General features: G+C 39.0%; 1 protein-coding gene across 2 annotated transcripts in view; it reads right to left on the reverse strand.

Moving 5' to 3' along the window:
* The window catches only part of COL28A1 (collagen type XXVIII alpha 1 chain), a 166980-nt gene that overhangs the window by 73814 nt on the left and 66344 nt on the right, over window positions 1–26822 (reverse strand). For both annotated transcript variants that reach the window (XM_029929394.1, XM_029929393.1), the window contains exons 17-25: window positions 23443–23511; window positions 22223–22291; window positions 14000–14071; window positions 12951–13019; window positions 10237–10308; window positions 6482–6550; window positions 5799–5867; window positions 2004–2072; window positions 1751–1819 (exon numbers count right to left, since the gene is read on the reverse strand). In XM_029929394.1, coding sequence (XP_029785254.1) covers window positions 1751–1819; window positions 2004–2072; window positions 5799–5867; window positions 6482–6550; window positions 10237–10308; window positions 12951–13019; window positions 14000–14071; window positions 22223–22291; window positions 23443–23511 — 627 coding nt within the window. The remainder of the gene's footprint in view (window positions 1–1750; window positions 1820–2003; window positions 2073–5798; window positions 5868–6481; window positions 6551–10236; window positions 10309–12950; window positions 13020–13999; window positions 14072–22222; window positions 22292–23442; window positions 23512–26822) is intronic.

Here is a 26822-nt window from a genome sequence, read left to right on the forward strand (position 1 = left end):
TCCAATCTTTGGAGAAGGCAGAAGGGCATCTGCCTCACTGCGCAGAAGCATGGATAAGGTCTTGTCACTCCCATGTTTGGGGACAGAGACCAAAAAACCAAAACAAGAACTTGACATTGAACAATTACATTATCTCCCTTTAATGGCCTGGAAGCATTTGAAAAACTAAGTAGCTATATTTCTAAGGAAATGTTTTTCTCTTTATGGTCATATTGATCATTTTCCACTCATTACATGTTTTTTTTAGTTTTTTTAATGTTTATTTTTGAGAGAGAGACAAAACATGAGTGAGGGAGAGGAAGAGAGAGACACACAGAATCTGAAGCAGGCTCCAGGCTCTGATCTGTCAGCACAGAGCCCAATGCGGGGCTTGAACTGACGCACTGCAAGATCATGACCTGAGCTGAAGTTGGATGCTTGACTGACTGAGCCACCCAGGTGACCCTGCAGTTCATTACATGTCATAAAGCTCCTTTTGGGTGGCACGCCTAGTTCTTGTGCCAGTAATTTGCTAGGGAACAAGACAAACAACCTGACTTCAGGGAAACTTACACTTCTGTGGAATACACAAAACAGTAAATGAATAAGATGGTTTCAAAAAGCGATAATGCTGTGGAGGAGATATACAAGAGGATGTGATAGCAATGGGGAAAGGGGAGACAAGATTGTTCTTTGTTTAGGTGGTCAGGTTCGGGTTAAGTGAGATGTGAGCCAAGGCCTTAAGAAAGAGCCATGTTGGGGCACCTGGGTGTCTCAGTTGGTTAAGTGTCTAACACTTGGTTTCAGCTCAGGTCATGATCTTATGGTTGTGAGATGGAGCCCTGCATCAGGCTCTGTGCTGGGTGTGGAGCCTGCTTAAGATTCTCTTTCTCCCTCTCTCTGCTCGTCCCCTGCTCTCTCTCTCTCTTTCTCTCTCTCTCTCTCTCTCTCTCTCTCTCTCTCTCTCAATAGATAGATAGATAGATAGATAGATAGATAGATAGATAGATAAAATATAAATTTGAAACAGAGAGAGAGAATAAACCATCTTGACAGAACCAGGCCCTAGAAGCAGGAATGAGCTGAAATAGGGCAGGCCAGTGTGGCCGGCAGAAGGCAACACAGCAGAAGCGGGTAGGAGCTACAATCAGGTCGTGAAGGGCCTCATAGGCCACGGAAAGCAGTAGGAGCTTGTTCTAAATGCAGTGAGAAGCCATTAGAGTGTGTTTTGAGAAGAAAGGGATATGATCTGATTCATCATTTTAATGACTTTCTTAAAATGTTTTTATTTATTTGTTTTAAAGAGAGTGTGAGTCAGGGAGGGGCAGAGAGAGAGAGGGAGACAGAGGATCTGAAGCAGGCTCTGTGCTGACAGCAGTGAGCCCAATGCATGGCTCGAACTCAGGAACTGAGAGATCATGACTTGAGCCAACGGAGCCACCTAGGCACTCCTAATTCATGGTTTTAAAAGACCACTCTGCCTGCGAGGTAACAGAAGGGCTGAGATGGAAGAGGAAAGGTCAATGAAGAGATCAATGGCCCCGGCAAGAGATGATGGTTGTCTGCCCTGCTGAAGCAGAAGGAGAAAAGCAACTGAAATCAAAATATATTTTGAAGAGAAAAGGCATCAGCACATGGGTAGTTGTGAAAGCCATGGGACTGGATGAGTACACCCAGGAAAGAGATGTCTAGAAGAGGCAGGAGGGCTCTGGACCAAACTCTGACTTTCATACAGAAAACAAAGCAGCAAAGGAACATGGGAGTTGCTTACCTTTGCTCCAGTGTCCCCCACTCCACGTAAACCCATGGGTCCCGGGGGTCCTGGTAGTCCGCGAGGTCCCTGAGATGACATAATAAAAAAGAGAGTGAGTGTCCTTGTCGTGTGCAGTGTTTATTAAAGAAAGAAGGAAGGAAGGGAGGGAGGAAGGAAAGAAGAAAGGAAGTGAAGGGGAGAGGGAGGATGGAAAGAAGGAAGAAGGGAAGAGGGAAGAAATGAAGGAAATAACAGCAATGTCCACACTTACAGCCACACCAGGATAGCCATCACCTTTGAGTCCTGGAGCACCCACTGGTCCCTGAGGTCCTTGGGCACCCTGGGTAGATTCCAACAGCAGGTGATATCATAAGACTAAACTACAAAACACTTGGCAGAACTTAAGCACAATACCAACTCTACATGGCAAACACGCATTTGATAAGTGCAAAGGAATGATTTGAAAATTTTTAGAAGGGAATTCTACCACAGATGGCAACTTGTTTAAGTCTCTCTTCTTAAGGCTTATCCATTTGCATTTGGTGGGAAGTGTGGAGTGAATATAGGGAATGTATGTGAACCATTACAAAGTCCTCCGTAGGAAATACATTTCACAGGAATTACAAATGGCCGCTTGAAGACATGTTAATTTTTAAATTTACACTTTTCTGCATCATAAATTGTGGAGAAGTATAAAAATGAAAAATTTTAATAATCATAGTCTGAGAAAAAGAGAAGAATATATGGCAACTTTTCAAGCGTAAAATCTTGAAGGTAGAGTAAGATAACTATATGCTACCTATTGTTATATTACATCTATTGTCTTCTTCAGTTGCGCCCAAATTATACAAGGAATAAATAAGCCAAAATGAAAATTAAATACAGATTTTTTTTTTAAAACGAGCTGTACACAGATAGGACACAGAGTTTGTGATTCATATCTTAAGACCGAGGAAGAAGTCCTAAATATTGCTTTACATGATAACCATTGGCATCAAAAACTTTTAGTAGCTACCATTGGCCTCCTATATAGAGGATAGGAAGGCATGATTACTGCCTTTTGAATGACAGAATTTTCTGGAAAGTGTAACTCTCCTTCAAATGGAAATCAAAGAAATTTCCGGCTAAAGTAAAATGGAGAAGAGGAAGAAGAAAATGAGGAAGACTCTTTCAGAGTAAATTTAACCTATTACACTGTATTTAAAATGTCTAATTTTTTTTAGTATCACTTTCCATTCTGTTGCTGTGGTGACTCTTACAATGGCCCTTGTCGACACATATTGATTATTTGGATTAAAAGCTGATCATATTCCTGTGGTTTTTACATTAGGGAGAAGTGAGTAATTGGCAGACCTTGTTTCCCGAGATTGGAGAAAAGAGGCAGGGTTCTCAATACTTTCCTTAGAGGCAAGGATCTCAAATCTTGAGCCCAAACTACCATCATTCCAGGCCAAATGCTGCCCACAATTCAACTCCCAAAAGCTGTTCCTAATTCTACTTGTATGAATGAAAGATTGACTGAGGTGGGGGGAACCACATGCTCTTTAAGAAATAAAAAAGTTAAGTTTATTTTGAAAACCATGAATACAAGAGCTGCTCCTTTTCCTATTAAATCTGAGACTTCTTTTATGTGATTAACCTTCTTAAGAGTGATCTCTAGGAAACATGTCACCACTTCTAAGAACTTAATCTACTATTTATCATTAACAAAAACACAGGATGATCTCTTCAAGTTATGTGACAGAGAGCAAAAACAAGTTCCTTTGGAGAGGTGAATTTGGCATATCCCCAGCTATTCGGAACTAACTAGTCCCTGGAAGCAATTTATTGTGCTAGCCCAAGCGTATTTAAGGTTAAAGCACCAAACATTCCGTAAGGACACGTCCCAAAACAAGATACCCATTTCTTTCCATGCCCACACAAGGACAGGCCAATGACAGGAGAAAGCAATAACTGCTCCCAGGTCAAGTTGAAAGGAAAAGGAAACTGGCTGGAATCAAGATTCCCTTTCAGGTTTTATTTCTAAGTTTCAAGACTATAACAGATTATCAACAGCTGTTACTGTTTGTCTTCTGGCACCCACCCTGGAAGGGAAAAAAATGTTAAAACATTCATAGTTTACAACTAAACATCTTTTACCTAGAGATCTTTGTCCTGCTTGCTGCAAAAATCTCAGCTAGCTGGTTACTTCTAATGTTAATAGGAAATACCAGGAGGCAGAGATAGGGGCACTGTTCTGTGTCAGATTTTTATTCTGGACTCCTCACAATATTTTTCTAGATAGAATTTTTGTCACTTGGCCTTTATGTGCTGGATTCAAGAAAATGTCCTGCAGAATGATTCCCTTTGAAACATATCTCATTCGATAGAAATTTGGGCAGAAATCTTAATCTGGTGTTTTGTAATGGGCTTTGGGGGAGGGTCTGGAGCTCCCTGAAGTCATGTGAAAAACTGGATTATGTGCCAAACTTCCATGAGATGTTTAACCTTTCGAGAGCTTAAAATATAGTACGTTAGGGAAGAATGGCATAAAGAGTATCTTTAGAGACCAAGGGATTAGGAAAATCATGGAGTACAGAAGCAAATAACTTTGAGTACATCACTAACAGTGCCAATGATGACCAGAAAAAAACAGGAGAGGCTAATAAATCCAGGCTGCACATTTAATTGGATTTTATTCTATTGTAAAGGGCAGTCTAAGTAGAAAGAAGTACCTTTAAATCATGGAACTAGGAATATGTAGATTCAGTATGAAAACTGCACCCAATGTTTTTGATCAAGGCCCTATCTGCTGTTTTAGCATTTGAAAATTTGGCATTTTCTCCTTGCGCCGTATACCGCTTGGGTTCCTGTGTACCTCGGGGTCTGGGGAGTGACATGACCATCTTGTTCTGATTTGCCCTGGACTTTTCTGTTTTAGCTTGAAATCCCACATCCTGGGAACCTTCTGTGTCCTCAGTAAACCAGAAGATTATCACGCTAGCAAGGACAACAGTGAAAGTGATTAAGAACAATGGAATTCAGGATCTTCCCTTGACCTTTAAATGGACCACTCCTACTTAATTGCGGTGTATAATAGGTTTTGCATTATATTTCAAAGATGGTTCTAAGTTTTCTTTTTTGAAGTTTGAAAATCACTGATGTTAGTACTTGAATCATTTTATCCATAAGAGGCGATCTGATAAAACCAGTTTCAAAACCACCTAAGACATGCTACTAATTGAATGAAGTGCTGCTTAAGGAGCCCGGAAGCCTGTTCTCCTGAACGGGGCTGGGATGTGCTTGTGACATTTGCTGTGGTGCTGTTTTGTGTGAGCAGGGCAATGGTGCTTTGTTGCCATGGAAAATAGATATGGTTACTTAAAGCCATCTTCTCCTATAATTATTTGCATTTTCATTTAAAATAACTCTGAAAGATGGAAAACAAAGACGAGAAATGTAATTCAATAAAGCTTCCAACCGTGAACTCTTAGTATCCCTTCTGCAAAACGCTGTCCAAAATATTCACGTTTGGAATTTTTTTGAATTAAATGTCTCTGCTTTGTTTTCCACAGCAGCGGTTTGCAGAAGAGACACCTCAGCCATTCATATGTAAATGAAAGAAGCTAGGGGTCATATAATCTCTTAGATCACAGAGGTTACAAAGGAGCATTTTCTTTCTTTTTTTTTTTTATTCATAGTTTATTACCAAGTTGGTTTCCATATAACACCCAGTGCTCTTCCCCACAAGTGCGCCTCTCCATGACCATCACCACCCCTTCCCCTTCCCCCTCCCTCTTCAGCCCTCAGTTTGTTTTCAGTATTCAAGAGTCTCTCATGATTTGCCACAAAGGAGCATTTTCAAATAGCTTTTATGTCATCCAAAATTTCACCATAAGGGTCTTTTGTTCTTCCCCTTTCATGAAAAATAAATTGTCTGATAGCTTGATTTTTAAAAATGATAATAGGGCACCAAGTTCCTCAATGTAGACAGTGAGTAGAAGAGTCTTAACTGTCAACTTCTGTGTATAAAATCCCCTTTCCCTTCCGTCTCATACAGGGAAAAAAGAACATGAAGGAAGCCCACCTTTGGTCCTCGAATAGCAATTCCTGGTTCTCCTTTAAATCCAGGCATCCCAGGTCCTCCCAGGTCTCCCTGCACAGTTCAAATAATGTTCAGTTTCAGGCTTTAAGTGGTAGGAGAAGCCATAATAGTACGAAGCACAAAAGAGATGAACCAGTTTATAAAGTCTTTGATCTTGAGGTAGTGGCTTCTTCTAACAAATTTATGGGGGACTGCAAATCCTAAGTAAATACAACTTGTCAGTAAAGACAGCTGTTTAGGGGAAGGTGAGGGAAATAGGTGGCGACCTAGACTCAAATATTTGGACGGTAAGAAGGTCTGGGAACACTCTGGGAAGTGTTCTTTTCAGCCAGACTTTCTGATGATTAATCCTACCTGATTCTTCTGAATAAACACAGTAAATTTTTACTTGCATTAGGGTGCCAGGATTTGGTGGCGGTACCTCGTGGTGAAGTGACATGTTCAAGAGCAGGAGCAAGAAATCTGGTTTCTAATCCTAAATTTCTTGCTAGCCCTTAGTTTGCTTCATTGTGAAATGTCAGGGTTGAACTAGATAATATTTTGGGGTTCTTCCAAAACTAAAATTCTAGTCCACTGGTGTCATAAATTTTTCCCCACCCCAGCTACCAAAGATCCAAGTTTAAAATATGGATCTATAAAAAATAAATACTCCCAAGAATGCATACCTTTGGCCCTGGTGGTCCAGGAATTGATGCCCCAGGCATCCCAAAAGGGCCCATAATGCCTGGTTCACCCTAAAAAAAAGAGCAAAATACTTAATACGTTGCAAGCAAAAAAAAAAAAACTATATATAGGAATTATATTAGGAAAAGCATAGAAATGTGTTTCCAGCATCTTAAAATATTATGGCATATCTGTTTACCAGACCAATGTGAAAATATTTGAGCATCTTTCCTAAACCACTACTAAAGTTTTCGATAATTAAGATTTCAGTGCCTTTAATAAATGCATTCAATTAACTTCTAAGTATTAGGAAATTTTTATCTCTTGTGCATTCTTTTATTAGCTAATAAAAATTATGCAATTCATGGTGCTTCCATTTTGGATTGTGTGCCAGGAAGCTCAGAGGGAACTATTTGTTCAGTTACAAGTTTTCTCCAGCGTAAGTTCTTGGGTACACTTGGCAGGTAAATAATGTTCCTTTTATTTTATAATGTTTTCCTTTGTTATTTTGTTTTATGGCCCATGGTGTATCAGTCTTCTATTCTATGCTATCTCACATCCCTTTTCAGAAGTAGGGAGTTTATGGTAAAAACAATGGAAGTTTGAATAGAAATTTCAAATGTCTTTTATTCATTTAATTTTTTGGTGTCTCAATATTGAGTCTCAATAAAAACCCAAGCAATATCTTTGTCCCACGTGGTTCTAGACCAGGATTCTCAAATTTTCATGTAGAAAAGTGGTAAGAGAAATTCGGTAAAATATAGTCAAGTCTCAGCCCCAGAAATTTTAGTTCAGTAGCTCTAGGGGTTGGGCCCAGGAATATGAATTTTATGAGGCATCTCTGGTAGTTCTGATACAGGTGCAATCACCTCACTTAAAAGCACCATTGGGAGGTCTGGGTGGCTCATTCTGTTACGTGTCTCTTGATTTCACCTCAGGTTATGATCTTGTGGTTCCTGAGATCAAGCTCTGTGATGGGCTTTGTGCTAACAGCACAGAGCCTGCTTAGGATTTTCTCTCTCTTTCTCTGCCCCTCCCCCACTTGTGTGAGCTCTCCCTCTCTCTCTCTCAAAAGAAATAAACATTAAAACAAAATTTTAAAAACACTATGCAAGAAATTGTCGTTAAAAGAAGATGATGTGAGGGGCGCCTGGGTAGCTCAGTCAGTTAAGTCTCTGACTTCGGCTCAGGTCAGATCTCACGTTCGTGGGTTCGAGCCCCGCATCAGGCTCTGTGCTGACAGCTAACTCAGAGCCTGGAACCTGCTTCCAGTTCTTTGTCTCCCTTTCTCTCTGCCCCTCCCCCCTCATGCTCTGTCTCTCTCTCTCTGTATCAAAAATAAATAAGACATTTAAAAACAAATGATGTGTTCAAAATGACCCATTTGGGATACTAGAAGAAAATATTAAAGCTTCATGATATATTTTTATCTCATCTTTTAAATTTTCAATTATTTATGTAAATTTCATAGCATATTAATATGATAGTTTATGACTAAAACTTACAATATTGAGGCATGTCCAAATTCATTTTTACTAGTAGGGATTTGTAATCAATGGGTTTGGAAACTACTGATGTAGGATAGGTGTGGCAGACTGCAACCTTCAGGCCAAATCCTGCCTACTGCCATGTTTTACACAGCCATGGGCTTAAAATGGTTTTCATGTTTTGTTCTACTTTTTAAGTAGGCTCCACACGCAACATGAAGGTTGAACTCATGACCTCAAGATCAAGAATCACATGTTCTATCAGGCACCCCAGTTTTCACATTTTTAAATGATTATTATGTAAGTGACTGTGTAATAACCTCAATTTTGCCTCTTGGCCACAAGGCCTAACATATTTATTACTTGTACTTTTCCAAGAAATTTATCTCCCCTTGCCTTAGAGCCTGAGCTATTTTCAGGTGCATGAGCTGCCCATGTGGTCCCCCTGTTTCCTCTAGGAGGGACTCCATTGATCAGGTTCACCACATTCCTCTTCAGAGCCGAGGCCCCCCCCCCCCACTGTGCAGATTACCTGCTGTGACCCAGGGGCCAAGCACACCAGCCACCCAGGGCCCAGATCACGCCAACCCATGTGCACACTGAGCTCTAATTCCAAACATATAAGGCAGTGGCACGTGACTCAGTGAGGACTTTGGCAACAGACCACCCCCCTCTTCAATCCTATGGCCAAGGGATAAAAGGTCAACTCTTTAAAATTCTCACTTAAACCAGGGTAAGCAAAATTATGCTTCTAGATTTAATCTATCCTTTTAAAATAAGAAATTATACACATAGTATAGAATTCTTTTGAAGACTGCATTAAATTGTGATTATGCTTTTAAAAAAATGGCAATTCTTCATCAAAAAAACTATTTCAAAATACAAAAAAAATGCTCACTTTGAAGAAGAGTAAGATATAAGGAATAACCATTATTATTAATACTAATACAACATTTTCCCTACATAGTGGCATTTCTCATCAGGTGCTCCTTGAATTACCTGGTGCATAGGGCACTTATTTAAGACACACAGATGGCTAGGTCCCACCCACCTTGTAAATCACACTATCCAGGCATGGCACCAAGAAATACGGATTTCTGGGGCACTTGGGTGGCTCAGTTGGTTAAGCGTCTGACTTCGGCTCAGGTCATGATCTCATGGTTCGTGCGTTTGAGCCCCGCGTCGGGCTCTGTGCTGACAGCTAGCTCAGAGCCTGGTGCCCGTCTTCAAATTCTGTATCTCTCTCTCTCTGAACCTCCCCTGCTCTCTCTCTCTCTCTCTGTCTCTCAAAAATAAATAAAAAATTAAAAAAGAAAAATACAGATTTGTAAAAAGCTCCCAGGTGATACTGATGGACACTGAAGCTTAGTAACTGGTCTGCAGAGAATGCTTTGTTTTCCACCTGCTCCTATCTGGCTAGTACCATCCCCCTCCACCCCCCACTTTTAGATTTTTCTTTAATAGTCTGGTCCTTGAATACACTCCTTGTCTCCTTACAATTAGCATCTTCCTAGAAGCCTGAACTCTCTTAGGTTTGCAATTTCTGTTTCCTGACACATCCAAATGACCTCAATATTCTCTCCTGCTAAGTCAGGACACGTACCTAATTGCTTGTCTCACAATTCCCTATACTTCATCCTCAGCATCCTGTCCTGGTCAGTTTATCAGGATGTATATCCCCTACTTTCAATTTCACAGTATTGATTTGTTTCTCTCTGAAGAACTCCATGTACTATGCGCCAGGGACCATGCTAAGTGCTTTATTAACTCCTTCAATCTTCCCAGAAATCTTAGAAAATAGGTCCTATTTTTACTTTCTGTCTGTGATTGAAGTGGCTGGCCCAGAAAGGTTCTGAGAATCCTCCTCTCTCTCATCCTGAAGCCCCGCTCCTCCCATCACGGTGCTGCCTCTTACTCTGGAATTGTGCTGTTGTTTAGCAAAGAAGGATGGCAGAGAATTGTATCTCCTATGGTGGTAACCGCATCCCGACTTCTGAATATTCGCTGGTAAGTTGAGAGAATTGACATGCAGATTATCTCTGAGAATCATAAATGTTTCAATGCAGATTACATACTTTGTGGACTCTTTACTCCATCCTGTTTGGTCTGAAATAGTATGCTTTCTAAAGTCTTTTTCGCTTGGGAGTTTTGTTTTGTATTTGTTGAGAAGGAACCAGGGAATCCAATTTGCAGTGGAAATCGAATATTCTATTAAAACCAGACACAATTACAATCTCCTGAGAGCATAAATGAGAATATAAGAAACATACCTTTGGCCCTTCAGGCCCTGGAAATCCCCTCTGTCCTTGGTTTCCTTTGCTCCCTTTTTTCCCTTCATCACCCTGATAAAATAATTTTAAAAAGACAATTGTTGTATTAACAAACCCTTCTTACTCTTGTAACAACCCTATCAGGACCATGTTTCCAACTGACACCGGCTTTCCAGCAGTGTGTCCCAAGTCCTGCTCAGCTGCATGGGATTTGTCAATGTTCTTGAGCAGCTAGGATGACTTCAGAATTGTTCAGTTTTCTCCATTTATTCAATATGATTTAATATTTTTAAAAATCTACTTTCAGTAGATTTTTGGGGACTTCAATTTGAATTCAGAGTTCTCTCTGCCATTGGCTTATTAACATGCTTCTTAGATATTCACGGTTTCAGAAAAGAAAGCTACCTATGCCTTTTCAGTTTTAATGTCGTTTCAGTGTTGAAACATAAAGTGAGACATTTTCCAATATAGAGAGCAAACTGGGGGTTGCCAGAGGAGAGATGGGTGGAAGAATGGGTGAAATAGGTACAGGGGATAAAGAGTACACTTATGTTGAGCATTGAGAAATGTGTAGAATTGTTGAATAATTATACACCTGAAACTAACAAAACACTGTATGTTAATTATAGTTGAATTTTAAAAATTTAATTTTAAAAAGAAATGGGAACAAGGTAGTGAAGCATGAAATAGCAATGCAAAACGTTACCACTGAAAAAAACCAGATTTTTCAAGTCCAGCCCCATTTCTTCCTCAGTCAGGAGTCTAGTTCTATCTCCCAAAGGAGACCAATAATTCTGTTGGTAGAAAGATGCTGAGCATTAACCTGGAGCAGAGTTAGAAACTGCCTGATGGCTGTTCCCCAGCCTGGCAGTGTAAGCTAATGCCTCCCGGGAAGCGTTTTGTGACCTCCAACCACACAGCTCAGAGCATTGCAAAACCATCCTTAAACTAGGGCTCAGTTGCAAGGTACCCTATCTGAATGTGTGCTCAGCTCAACAGAGGAATGAATTTGGGGGTTTGCACCTGAAGCCATTTATGACATAAATGACTATACCGCAGTTTTCAAACCTAAGTGTGCATCAGAATCACGTGGTGGGCTTGTCCCCCCACGGATTGCTGAGCCCCACATTCCAGAGTTTCTGATGTAGCAGGTCTGCATTAAAACCCAAGAATTCACATTTCTGACACATCCCCAAGGTCATCAGCAATGCAGACACTCCATTAAGAAGAAGAGGTGAACTCCTATTCCACCTACAGATTGTAATTAACTCCCCAAGGTCCAAACTAATAAAGAGCAGCGACACAGGTGATAAAAAATAACAGCTGAATGTTATTGCATCAGGAAATTATTGTCTCGTTATCATTTGCTAATAGAGGCAAAATCTAACCCCAACTAGTGATTTTCTTCCATTCAATCCCAAGTTTAATTTACTGACCTAAATAACCCAGAAGACAGCGATAGGAACCCAATTAAAGGTAATAAAGTGCCAACACCGAACGACAGCATGCCTGGGCTGCGTCTTCTCCATGAGCTTCCTAAGCCACAAGTCTCCTCCGAGCTACAAATCCAGTGCTGTCTCTTTCCAATGCATTGTCCTTGCTCTGTGGGACACATCTGACACCACTGACTGCTTTCCTCTTGAAACCCTGTCTCCTTGGCTTCCCTCACAGGGTCACTGTTCCGCTTGTCTTCACACTATTCTGAATGTTCCTTTCCAGCTGCTGCACAAGGTGGATTCACACCTCAGCTCTCTTTCTCAGACACATCACTCATTCTGCAGCTTCAGTTGTTAACTCCAAGGGTCTATTTTCCAAGAGTATATTCTAGAAAACATGGGTTCTCCTGAATGTTAACAGATAGGCATTGCTAAAAGCATGTTTGTATGAGGCGAAAAAGGTATTCCCTGTCCACATTCACCCACACAAAACAAGAGATCTCATAGTCTGATAAGTCAGTAAATTACAATGTTTGAAATTCTATGAATGTATTTAAATTTCAAATTCTCACATTTAAGGTTAAGGACTCAATTTTAGCCAATATTTGCATAAGACAGAAATTTCTGAAGCTTTCAGTGACCATTTTAGTACAATTATAAATAGAAAACTAATAAGTATACAGATTTTATTTTTATTTTACTCTATGTAATTCTTCATAATCTTTCTATGAACATTGATGACTGTCCATAAAAACCGCAGGGACATCTGGCACCTTAGAGTCCGCACGTTATGTCACTAGCCATCTTGTTGATGAATTTGGCTATTCTCATGTTGACCTATAAAGATGTCATTCAACCAGTTTTTCTATAATGTGTAAAACAAATTTATGCCAAGTTGTGAAAGTACAACCTCCATTTAATGAGGTTGGGAATATGACTTATTACTTTGTGAGATTCTATAAAGTTTTGAAGAAAATACATGGACTTTCAAGTCTCAAGAATGTATTTCAAGGCTTCTTTTCTATGTTTTTAAAACGTCAGTCTGGGCATTTATTGAGAAAACATGTGTTGAACTCATCCTATTAGCTGGGTCTTATGATAGATCTCAGGAAAATAAAAATGAATGGTACATACTTGCTGTCTTCCAAAGGCTCCAACAAACTAGATCCATACTTTTAAGCCAGAAGTAAGCACATTTGACACAGTCTAACAATCAAGTTTCTCCCGAATCGTGTCTGCAGGTGACCTGCTTTCCCCAGCTCTTAGTCAATCCCATACCTTGGGGCCAGGTTGTCCTTTTCCAGGTGGTCCTTCTGGGCCTCTTGTTCCCGGAAGCCCTGCTTCTCCCTGGATGAAATGACACTGATGCCTTAGCTCACTCTCCATGGACAGTCCGTATAAGCCCCCTTGTCTCCTTTTATGGTCAGTGGATTCTCTGCTGAGACCCTCCAACATAGACCTGACCTTCATTCTAATCTTAAAATTAATTTGGAAATCTACCAACTTTAATAAATTAATATCAGACTCTAGGTTTTTTTAAAAAAATGATTTATTTTTGAGAGAGAGAGACAGCCTGAGCAGGGGAGGGTCAGAGAGAGAGGGAGACACAGAATCTGAAGCAGGCTCCAGGCTCTGAGCTGTCAGCACAGAGCCCGACACGGGGCTTGAACCCACGGACTGTGAGATCATGACCTGAGCCAAAGTCGGATGCTCAACTGACTAAGCCACCCAGGCACCCCTATCAGACTCTAGTTTAGCTCATAGCCACTGAAATATGAAAAAGTCCAATTTCTCAGCCAATTTTCAAAAAGAATATATTCACTTTCCTTTGGCTCGTCATTCACATGTGATGGTTTGGTTTAAAAAGAAAAAAAAAAAAACCAGGAAGACCTTCAGCCTTTCCATCTGCTGTTTTTCTCTACTTATATTGAAAAACGAGTATTTCAAACGTCAATCCATAATACTTCAGAAAATCTTTATAAAGCCCTTACTTCCTAAATGCATTTACAGACTCTTTATGAAAGGGGAAAAAAGTGGTTTTTCTCTAAGTTTAAATTCAGGTACTTTCTAGAAATCACAAGGGTACTAGATCACTGGAGGATGCTGTGGTCCAAACACCAGGGAGAAAGCACAGAGCATGAAACACTATTCACCCATTAAATTGGTGCTCTTTCTATCTGAAATAAGTGGGGAAAAAATTGAGTTGTGAGATGTTTTCTTAAAAAAGACTAAGTTTGTCCTGGATGGTTTACTTTGAGCTCCTACAGAACGAAGGTATCAGTGTGGTTCAGTAGTTTTTACTCTAGTCACAGAAAACATACTGTTACCTTCTTTCCTGCAGCTCCATCCTCTCCTGGGACTCCCGGTTGTCCTGGGAGCCCTATTGAGCCGGGCTCCCCCTGGTGGATGAGCAAAGATTTTATTTCCCAGAAATTCATAGTTATCTAAAAATGTCATGTTTACCATAATTTAAATTCATATTTATGCACCATCATTTTGAGGTACTTACCAACTGTATATCTTAAAATATCTCTGAGTAGAGAAATCTGAGTAGTGACCCACAGTAATAAAATTATTTGACCTTGGGCAAGTTACTTAACCTCCTTGGATCTCAGTTTTGGATTATGTTATTCTGGATTGAACTGTAATGTCAAAAAAGATGTCGAAGTCCTAACCTCTGGTACCTGTGAATGTAATGTCGTTTGGAAATAAGGTCTTTGTAGATATAACCAAGTTAAAATGAGATCATTAGGGTGGGCCCTAATTCAGTATGACTTCTGTACTTATAAGAAGAAGGAAACACCAGATAAAGACAGACACACAGGAAGAACTCCATATGAGACAGAGGCAGAGACAAGAGTGGTGCCTATAGGGGCCATGGAATGCCAAGGGTTGGCAGCCAGCACCAGAAGCTGGGCAGAGGCAAAGAAGGATGCTTCCTTACAGGTTTTTGACAAAGCATGACCCTGCAGACACTTTGATTTTTGACTTTGAATCTCTAGAATTGTGAACCAGTGTGTGGTTCTTTGTAGAGCAACCCTAAGAAATGAACGTGACAGTGAAATTTCAGCTCTAATATTCAATACCGCTAGTTGCTTCCAAGTTAATTTGTAATTAAGAATAATCCCTTTAAAGTGTTCAGAGATAACATGTGCTACTTTCAAACAGTGCCAAAGTGTACTTATCGCATTCATTAAGAGCAAAAATATTAAAAATAAGTGAAAGTCATTTCACCTAAACTCAACTAAAAAAAACAAACTAGTGAAGATAAAAGTGCAGTAAGCCTAAAAATAAGTAGAAGGATATGGTAAAGATAAGAGCGGATAGTAATAAATTTGAAAACCAAAAGTAAGAAAAGTAACAAAATTAAAGGGTAATAGTTTTAGAAAGCTAATAAAATACGTAAGTTTCTACTTGCAGGAATTACTAATACTAAAAAAGAAAAGTCACAGTTAAACAATATCAAGAGTTAAAGGAAAATGTAACTATATACAGATAATAAAAATTAGAAAAAAATTTCATGACAATTTCAGACAAATATATTGGAAAACATTAGTAATCTTTAAGAAAAATATGTCACGTAAATGACCTAGAGAAACAGACAAGCTAAATGAACGAGAATCATAAAAAAAATTGAATCAGTAATTGAAATTCTCTAACTTCTTCTCCTTCCAAGATCACAGGCTTCATTGGCTTTACAGTCAAGCCTTATAAATTCTTTAACCTTTGAAGAACAGATATTTCCTATCATAAACAAATAGTTGTGAAAAACAGTAAAAGAGGGAAGTCTACCCAATTTATTTCACAAGGCTAATAAAACCTTAATTAAAGTCACTCAATAATAGGATGAGTAAACTACATTAGACCAGACCACCTATGAATGTAGATATAATGTAAATTTCCAGTCAAAATGGAGGATTAAGGACCAGATTTAATTTCCTCCCTGACACAACTAAAAACCAGGCAAAATATATAAAACAGTATCTTTCAAAACATTAGACACCAGCAATGAGGGATAATAATACTGGAGAGCGGGGAAACAAATTAGGTAAATACTTGATTTCCCCAGTTTGCTGCCTGGGTAGTTTCCAGGCCTTGGTGCAGGGAGAGAGAATCCATGGAAAGTTCAGAAATCTCTCTAATTGAAGGAGACGAAGGTAGGAGTCTAGGTAAGCCAGGCATCAAGAGTTCACAGACTAGATTACCTGATAGGAAGAAGGTACACGAGAGAACAATGAAGCTCTGGGGAGGAACTCCCTCGAGTATTCAAGTAAATACTGTTCGGCATAGTGTGAGGATGACTGACTCCCAGAAAATAACCACCTTAAAGGAATATAACGAATCGGCAGCAGCCCAGAGATAGTGCCTGCTTCCTGTGGCAAAAAAAGAAATCTCACAATTCTGAGGGCACAGATTCAAGCTCTAAAAAGGGTGTGGCTTCAGTAGTCAAGAAAAATGAACCCTAAACTAACTGCTGCTCTAGTCCTACCTAAGAAAGCTTCAAAACAAGACCAGAGGTTCAAAGTGTTTTCCAGGGACTTACAGAAATCTAGGATCAATGCGTAGAAATACAGGATATGTATAGGAATACAAAAATGTCTAGCCCCCCAAAAGGTAAAATTCACAAAGTTTGGATCTAGCCAAAAATTATCAGGAATTCAAAGAAGCTAGGAAAAAGCTGACCAAAAAAATGACATAGGTGATAGAATCAGTAGGTAGAACACTGAAACAGTTATTATACTGCATTCCATATGTCCAAGAAACCAGAGGAAAGTTGAAATGCATTATTAAATAGAGACATGAAGGTAGAGAAAGATACAAATTGAACTTCTAGAGTTGAAAATTGCAAAGTATGAAATGAACCACACACTGGATAAAATGCAAAGCAAATTGGACATCACAGAAAATCAATGAACTAAGAAACCTCACAATAAAAACTATCTAAAATGAAACAGAAGAGACTGAAAAGGAATGAGCAGAGCATCAGGGAAACAGCCAAATATAAGTAAAATGGAAATGCCTGGATAAAGACAGAGAGTGGGAAATATTTTGAAAACAATGGCCTAATGGTTCCAAATTTGATGAGATCAGTAACCAACATAGCCAAGAAAATCAATGAACTCTGAGCACAAGAAATATGAAGAAAATAAAACAAAGGCACATTCTAATAACAGGGCTCAAAGCTAGTTTTACACAGAAAACCTCAGTGGTAGCCAGAGAAAAGAGAGATACAGAGAAACAAATATGTAGATTCTAACAGATTTCTCATCAGAAACAATGCAAGTATAAAGATAGTGGAACATCTTGAACCTACTAAAAGAAACTAAACAAAAACAGCCATCAACCCAGAATTCCATACCCAGTGAAAATCTAGACAAAACAAAGACTTTTTTGGGAAACAAATGTAGCAGTTTCTTGAAAAGCTGAATACACACCTACCATATGACTCAGCCATTTCACTCCTAGGCATTTACCCAAGAAAAATGACAGCCTATGTCCATACAAAGACATGTATATAAATATTCATAACAGCCTTATGTATAATATCCCAAAGCTGGAAACAACCAAGCTTCCATCAACATGTGAATGGATGCATCAATTATGGTATGTCCATACAGTGGAATACTATTTAGCAATAAAAAGAACAATAAGAAAAGAAGCTGTTCATAGATGTTAAACTTGGATCTCAAAGTAATTTTGCTGAGTAAAAGAGAAGACAGAAAAAAAACATGATATATTATTCTATTAATATAAAATCATAGGAAATGCAAATTAATCTATAATGACAGAAAGCAGATCAATAGTTACTAGAGATTGCAAAGCAGATCAGAGGGAGACGTTAGGGAGGGATGGTATTACAAAGGGATACATGATAATTTGGGAGGGTGGATGATGGATACTTTAATTATTTGGTTTTGGTGATGATTTCAAGAACATATACATATGTCTTATCAAAGTGTACACTTTAACCATGTGCCTTTATTGTATGTCAACTATACAATAAATGAAATTGTTTCAAATGGATGCAAAAGTCCTGAATAAAAGATTAGTCAATTAAATTGCTATTATAAAAAAGCTATACATCATGGCCAGAATGAAGGATGCACTCAATATCTAAAATTTCTGGACATGTAATATACCACTATTAACAGGTTAAAAGGGAAACATAAAACAATTATCTTAGTAGAGACAGAATCTGATAAAATCCAATACTCATTTATGATTAATGAGGAACTTTTGGTACAATTGAAACAGAAGGCAATTATCTTAACCTAATAGACGTCTATCAAAACCCTACAGCAAATATCCCACTTAAATTTGAAATTTTAGGGACGCATGGGTGGCTCAGTCAGTTGAGTGTCTGACTTCAGCTCAAGTCATGATCTCAAGGTTCTTGGGTTCAAGCTCCCCATCCGGCTCTGTGCTGACATCTCGGAGCCTGGAGCCTGGTTCAGATTGTCTCTCTCTCTCTCTCTTTCTCTCTCTCTCTCTGCCCCTCCCCTGCTTGTGCTCTGTGTCTGTCTGTCTGTCTCTCTCAAAAATAAACATTAAAAAAAATTTTTAGAGTGAAATTTTAGAAGCACTTCCTTTGAAGTCACTTATTTTATACATTGCACTGGAGATCCTGTCTGTGTATAATTTTTAAAAACAAATAGGAAAAAACTAAAAATAAATAGGTAAACCAGTTTTTATCTTCAGGTAATATGATTATGTACACAGGGAATAAAAAAGAAGACTTTTTAAACAATTAGAAACAATAAGAGGGAGGTGCCTGGGTAGCGCAGTCGGTTGAACATCTGACTTGATTTCAGCTCAGAAATGATCTCATGGTTCCTGGGATGGAGCCCTGCATCGGGCTCTGCGCTGACAGTGTGAAGCCTGCTTGAGATTCTCTCTCTCCTCTCTCTCTGCCCCCCTCTCTCCAGTCTCTCTCTTCCTCTGTCTCTCTCTCTCTCTCTGTCTCTCTCTCTCTCTCTCAATGAACAAATAAACTTAACAAAAAAGAAATAAAAGATACTATCAGGTGCCTGGATACAAAAATCAATATATCAAAGCAAAATACCACCAGCACCAGAATAATACTTCTCTTCTAGACCTATAATAGCTAATTAGAAGATGTAGAAAAAGATTCACAATTGCAAAACATTTCTCCAATGTACCTTTTCTTAAATGTTTATTTTTGGGAGAGAGCGTGAAGGGGGGAGGGCGGGGGTGGGGTGGGGGAGACACAGAATCCAAAGCTGACTCCAGGCTCTGTGCTAGCAGCACAGAGCTTGATGCGGAACTCAAACTCCTGAACTGTTAGATCATGACTTGAGCCGAGTCAGGTGTTAAACTGACTGAACTACCCAGGTGCCCCTGAAAGATTCAATATTTATTATAAAGTTTCAATACAATGCCAATCGGATACCCCAATGGGATATTTTGTCAAATCTGACAAATCAGTCCTGAAATAAGTATGTTAGATTCAGGAATAACCAGGAAAGAGGTTGAGAATATTTTCCCTGTTGATGATAAAACTTATTATAAATTGATCATAATAAAGACAGAGATGTAATAGTTCTGAGAGATATAAATAGACAAATGGAGCAGAATAGAGAGCGCAGGCCCTGACCTCACACATATAGAAGCCTGACGTAAGACACGAGGGGGGTTACAAGTCGGTGCAGCAAAGACGAACAGCTCCGTATCTGTTGTGGAAATAGTTGGTTATCCGTATGGGGAAAAAAAGATCACTACCACATTGCCCATATACAAAAAATAAGCTGTAAGTGGACTAAAGGCCTAAATTTGGAAAAGCAAAAACACCAACTTTTAAGAAGAAAATACATGAGGATCTTTATGACGTTGGAGTCAAGAAATGTATACTATTCAAAAAGTTCAGACCGTAATGGGATAGAAATACCAAAATTTAGGACTTCCGTATACTAACACGTACCCTACGTAAAAAAAACAAGCCATAGCCTTGGAGACAATACCAGCAACCTAAACAACAAAGAATTAATATCCAATATAGAAAGGGCTATTAATAAGAAAAAAACACCAAACCTTTAAAAAAATGAGTATCTACAGGAATTTACAAAAGAGAAAAGCTGAAGCACACAAAACCCTGTTCAGTTACCAGGGAATAGAAATTAAAACAATGAGATCTATCATACACACTTGCTATTGGCCAGCAGGTAGAGAAAGGAGCGTTATCATATATTGCTGGAAGGAGGGTAAATGGGCAGAGCCACTTTACCCATCATCCATTTTGGACAGGATTTTCACAATGTCAACAGTGCAAACTTGCCTATACTCTATGATCTTCCAATTCTGCTTACAGTATTTATCACCTACTCGTGAGAGAAACTTGCAGCTCCTTTACACAAAAGGAAACTCGTAGAATGCTTACGTCAGCATTGTTGGCAAAGGCAAAAAATGAGAAGCAATTTAAATGTGAATCAATAGGAAAAGAGATGCATTTTAAATGAGATATTTTTATACAACAGGCTACCATAGAGCAAAGAAAATGAACAAATTAAAGGTATAGAAAAACAAGTAAGACATGAGGCTGGATATAGATGTAAAGCTCAAGATATAAAAAAGCTGTATGTGGTTTATGGATAAAACCATATGTGGGAAAATTATAAAAACTTTGGAAGAATGATAAATACCCAAGTCATGAAAATAATTATGTCTGGGGAGGGTGGGGAGGTGCCATGAGATTGAGGGGCACAACCAGAGGCCTCTAGCTATGTCTGTAATGCTGTTTCTCCTTCTTTTTCTTTATAAAACTCTATTATTTTTTTATTTTTTAGGTTTATTTATTTATTTTGAGAGAGAGAGGGAGCAAGCATAAGCAGGGGAGGGGCAGAGAGAAGGAGAGACAGAATCCCAAGCAGGCTCTGCACCATCAGTAAAGTCATGTGAAATCATGACCTGCGCCGAGACCAAGAATGGGATACTTAACCAACTGCACCCCCCGGGCGCCCCTCTAATGCTGCTTCTGAAAAAACAGCTAGAATAAATAAAGCAAAATGTTAACATTGGATAAAGCTGGGTTGTGGAATACATGGGTGTTTTTTTGCATTATTCTCTGTACTGTTGAATATGTTTGAAAGACTTCCCTTTCTAAAGTGAGAGAAGCTGAAGATTGTTCACCTAGTTAGTGGCACAACTGGGATTTAGACAAGGAGTCTGACTGCTGAGCCTTACTGTCCACTGCCTTTCTGAAGTCAGCACATGAATGACATAATATGTGTATGTACAGATCCGCACACTACATCGATGGATGATGATATGTATGTCACACTCAGCACATGGGTGGCACATCAAAACCATTCAACAAATGGCAGCTATTATTACCATTGAGTTATATTAGTAATTGCTATTTATATTGGTATGCTTTGTATCCTTTGTAATTATACGTTTATGTATATGTAACATGTATATTCTTCTAGACCCACACCTACTCAACCCAAATAATTATACAAACAGTGACAATGTCACCAGAAACAATGATGGAGTTTAATCCTCAGTGTGGCTAGCCAGGCCCTAGATGCCTTCAGGATTAGTTATAGAAATTGTGAAGGGTAAAGTAAGAATCCATTATTTACTTAACAGCATTTACCGAGTACCTATCATGTCCCCCAAACTGGGAATTCACTAGTAAATGAGGCAAAAAAATGAAACCAGGTCCCTAGCACAGGTGAGAAGCACTATTCAATAGTGTAGTGTAAAGCAAGCCAGCTATGTGATGATAACTTTTCTAGTAGCCACATTTACAAAGTTGAAAGAAACAGATGAAAATAATTCTAATAATGTATTTTACTTACTTTAATATATCTGAAATTTTATCACTTGAATATGTAATCCATATGCAAATGTACTGATGGCATAGTTCGCTTTCTTTGTGTCAAGCTTTGTAACCCCGTGTGTGTTTCACACTGATCCCACATCTCGCTACACACTCAACATGTTTCCAGCGTTCAGTAACCACGTGTGGCCAGTGGCTGCAATGTTGGCCAGGGCATTTCTCGAGTGAGTAGTCAGCTGAGAAGCTATTCAGAAAGCATGCAAGTTAAGGTAAATGGAAAAAGCAAAGGACACCACATGCCGAGACATAATATAACTGGGTAGTAGGAGTGGGCCGGCATGCTCTAGGCCTAGGGAATGACCTTCTGAGGAAGCAGCTTCCGACCTTCACCTGAACCATCAGCCGGCCGCCAGCAAGACAAGGAAAGTACCCTTTGCTGCAACCCCGCCGTGCTAGGAGCCCTGTTTTACAACAGGGCAGGTGAGAACATTCTCAAAGCATCACTCTGTGCCAAAAGAGGGCCTCTGATGCTAATAAATATACCAATAAAAAACATAGCAGTTGTTAAAGTAAACTAAGATTTTTGGTTCTTCTTAAACAGTAAGAGTTACACTGAGCAGACACCCTGCTGAGCAAATATTCTCTGATGAAATAACAGATAACACTGCATGATCTACAAAAACTATAAATGAAACTTTATGTAATATGACATAAATTATTTAAGTGCTTCCGACCGGGATGGTCAGCTCACCTTTGGGCCTTGTACTCCTATTCCCACTGGCCCTCTAGGACCTGTGGCTCCAGTCTGGCCTACTTCTCCCTAGTGAGGAAAGAGTATTTGAAGAGTATGTGACTACAGCAGCAAAATAAAAATAATATATTTCTGCCTTACGTGCTAAGAGCTGTCTGTCTTATACCAACACAGTAGGATGAAACGAAGCTTCGTGTCCTCAATTCATATATACGTGTTTGAATATATATTGATTATATTGGTAATATTCATGCTCACAATATATTGTAATGTAAAATGTTAAAATATGTTAATATATTGATTATGTTATTTAAGTATATGTTTCTATATCATTCAAATACATATATATGCCTAAAATCCCTTCAGGTGGATAGAGTTTTACCAAATTTGGAATATATAATGGACTGGCTTAAAATATAGATGAGGTAGCATACTTAAAAGGGGAAGGGCACCTGGAATATAGGTAGTAATGTTATATACTTATATTATACATATAATATATCCTAATATAGGAATTTACATTCCACAACAACTAAAACTGACACACGAGAAGCCCACGGGACTGGTGATCAAGGGCAATGTCATGAACAGACATTGAGCTCCCAGTGGTGAGCTCCCAGCGGTGAGCCCAGATCAAACGTCTCAAGGACAATAACTTTATTCTGTCAAGTGCTTCTCACATGGGAATCTCTAAGGAGTGTACTGGAAGGTGACTACTCTCAGAGGAGTATTTATTGAATGATGATTAGATCATTTGAAGCAACATTAAGGATATCTAGTTAAATAATCAGTGCCATGCCTCTCCCTAAGGGATAAATCATAACTCTAATATCCCACTTTCATAGAAAAGTTTTCTTTATTTCTGACTCTATAAATGTTTCAGTAGTTTGACCCATTGTGGGAGAGTTGGTCAGAATGAATTAAAAGCCCACTGTGGCCTCTACTGATAACCAACCCTGCTTGAATTACTACAACAGGATCTCTAGAGAAAAAGGAATAAAACAGTAAGTTAAGATGGCATAAATAATTATGTCTAAGAGCATAAAGAATACATATTACACTATTTAAACCATCAGGAATACCAGTAATGTTTTGCATTAAGTAGAAATCTGATCTTTAAGTTCATTTCATCTACTGCTTTCCCAATGCACTGGCTTGTGACCAGGAAACAGCAGTTAGACTAGGGATGTATTAATCTCTGCTTTCATTTAGAAAGTTACCTTGGAACCAGGCGAGCCTTGTCCTGGGGGCCCTTGTGGACCAGGTGGACCCATAGGACCTTGGATTCCCTTTAAAATAAAATGTTTAAAAATAGTATTAGTGAAACTCATAAATTTAGATTCGTTTCATGTCCTCTAATGTGAAATTTTAGTTCACATCCCATAGCACATTACTCACCCTCAGTATTTGTTGAATGGCATGGCAGAGCTGGGGGTGAACCATCATATGCATTCTCCCTTTTCCGATAGTAAGAGAATTTTAGCTGACCTGAATGGCTGCCTAGAATAATGACCATGTTTCCCAGTCCCGTTTGCAGCCAGGTATTGGCATATGGGATCTGGCCAATAGAATATGAATGGAAGTGATATGTGCAATTTCTGATTCATGATAAAGGAAGAGGTATGCTTTCCCCTTCCACGTTCCCCTGCCTCAGTGGCTGAAGTGAAGACATATTGGTTATTGTGGATCACGTGGGTAAGGAAAGTACCCTTGGACGGACAGACTCCGCATAAGAATGAAGAAGACTGAACTGCTAAAGACCCTGATGAACGAGTCACCACACCAGATTGAAATTTCAAGTTAGAGAGCCAAAATTCCATCTTGTTAACTTATTTCCCATCTCAGTCACATTCAGGCAAACCTATGTTCTAGCTGCATCACTGAAAATATATCAGGATATTAAATTGAAGGTTTGACTGTAGGCTCTAAGAAGCAATCGCCTATAGACACCAAACTGAAGAATGTTCAAACACTAGATTCTCACTCACATTGTGCATATAAAAAGGGGAAAGAGATAGGATTTAGTAAGTTCTTCTTTGGAGAAAGTAGTATTGTAAAGCATTTTCATTGTACAAAATGAGAGGGGTTTGGGTTGCTTCTTTCTTTCCTCTATTCTAGAAAGGGAGTTTCAGTGAAACTATTGACCTTGGTTTTTGCTTTGGGGACACAAGGGACCTGTGTCTGGCCTGTGTCTGGGAGCGCTAAAATGAATGGACTGTGATGATCAAGAGAGCGTGCTGGGGGTGAGGGGCAATCAGCCCATCCATCCAGAGTCTGTCAGCACAAAGGCCATACTAGTTTTTTTCCTGTGGACCAGATGTACTCGATGAGAGACAGGGTTGGCCTGGAATTGTTTCGGATCCTGGCCAAGAGGACCTGGAGCAGTGGTAGAACTCTAACTGAGAGAGTCAGTATAAAATAAACCCCCAGAAAAGCAGAGGTTGATGGGGAGAAACAACTGGAGGAGGAGAGTGCTTCAGTCATGTCCCGAGAGTGACAGTCACAGGGGCAAGGCAGGAGTCCCGCAAGGCAACTCAGTGTCAAACAACTGTCAAGACCAGAGGATCCAAAGCCATGTGACAGGAGACCAGCCAGGAAAGAACCTCTGTATCTCCCCCCCTCTCCCACCACCACTCTTGACTCAGCCCGGGAGGAGTGAGAAGCACATTCCCTCTCATGGACCATAGGCTCTCACTTACAGCTCATATAAGATGAATGAAGATTAAAAGGAAAATTAACATATTGACTACATAATTTTTATGACAATTAAAACTGATTTACAACTTAGAGGTGACACAGTAAGTTTTATTATCTAAAAATGATTAAGAAAAATCTGCGGTTTGTTGGCAATTTCTTCCATGGCAGGAAAAAGAAAAAACTTTCCCCATTGAAAAATATTTAAAGAATGAGGAGAAAAAACCTAAAATTTTATTTTGCTTATACCTTACAAGCCATGTTTGTATAAATGATGGTTACAGATACAGGATTATTTTATTACAAATGGCATCCCCTTTTCTCCAGCTGGATGATACAACTGCTTGTTTATTTTTTAATTATAAATATGAGTCCCCTTTTCTCTGGTTAATGAAGATGAAGCAATCTAAACAATTTAAGTAAGCTACGTTTATTATAAGAAGGAATTACAATGTTGTTATTAGAAGGAATCGTTTACAATAGCCTACAAGTAGGTCACATGGTATGTGACAAGGGATCAAAAAATTCAAAGGGATATGTGCACCTATGTGTATGTGGTTATTTGTATTTCACTCCAATTTATAACAGAGTTGAAGTTGATAAGCCTCGAAACATTTAGTGAAAATTGCAGGCCACTTGAGGCATATCATAAACTTGAAACAGGTGTCCCCTCCAAAACAGATAAGTGGGAAAATTCATGTGTATAAGAGAATTAGGGAGATCTAGGAACAACAATAATTCAATGAGTAAAGATGTTCAATTAAGGATAAGAAGAAAAATGAATAACTGTAAAAATAGAGGTTAAATGTAAGTAGGATTTAAATCATTTGTCTTAAAAGGGCAAACATATTCTTTTCTTGTTCAAATCAGTTTATAAATAGCACATTCTATTCAATCTCCTACCTGATAGGGGTCAGCTCCATATGGATATGTCTACCTTAAAAGCTATTTTCTCTTGGAAAAGGAGAGAAAGGGGTGAGTAAACAAAAGAAGTCAGAGATGTTTTTTAACCTGAAGCACAACAACATCCACTAAGGTCCAGTAGTAAAGGCAGCAGGAAGTTGCAGGTTGGAGGTCCAGAATTCACAGGCCATCCAGAAAGATGGGTTTTTTTTGAACCTCATTTTCAATCCTTCAGTGTTAACTCAGGACCAGGACCCCAAGACTCAGGAAACAACACGACTGTCCAGTCACATCCAGGACCAGAATGTAAGCCTGGATGAAATGGGCAAATGAACTACAAAATGTGAGCCTGCCTGATGCCATAGCCAAACCACAATCCTTGTGTGATCAAAATACCCAGTTCCTAATTATTATCTAAATACTTATATACAAACTTTTCTTGGCTTTTCCTGCATCTCAGTCTTCCTAAGTATTCCTAGGATTTCTACCAAGAGAAAGGTAATGGAAAGAGGAGAAATATCCAGCTTTGCTGTTGCTTAGATTAACAATAACAACAACAAAAATACTAATTAATTACTAGATGTTTAGAAATAAACCCAGAGTAAATGTCAACAAAGAGATTTGGAATTACCTCTTTTTTTAATCATCTTTTCCCATCCTAGATAAGGGAAGGACTACTCATTCTCTAGGGGACAGAGTAATTCAAACCTTAATCATAAATCTTCATCAACAGATTGGCTGCTTTCTATGCAGGAGGACACGCAGCATAAACTTGGATTTGTTCATCACTTTGATTAAATGAAATTCTGTAGGTAGATAGTCCTATTGTATTATTTTTATATTATTCAGATCTAACCAAATTGCCCAGCTTTTCCAAAAGTTTTGGTCAGAAGATTTGCAAAGCAGTTCCAGCTGTGAATGTAAAAACATCCTCAGAGAGCTTTCTTTTCCTCTGACCAAGAGAGGCCAAATGTTATTTATAAACCCTATCTGTGATTTGCTT

The sequence above is a fragment of the Suricata suricatta genome, chromosome 2 (genome assembly GCF_006229205.1).
Source record: "Suricata suricatta isolate VVHF042 chromosome 2, meerkat_22Aug2017_6uvM2_HiC, whole genome shotgun sequence".
Lineage (NCBI taxonomy): Eukaryota > Metazoa > Chordata > Mammalia > Carnivora > Herpestidae > Suricata > Suricata suricatta.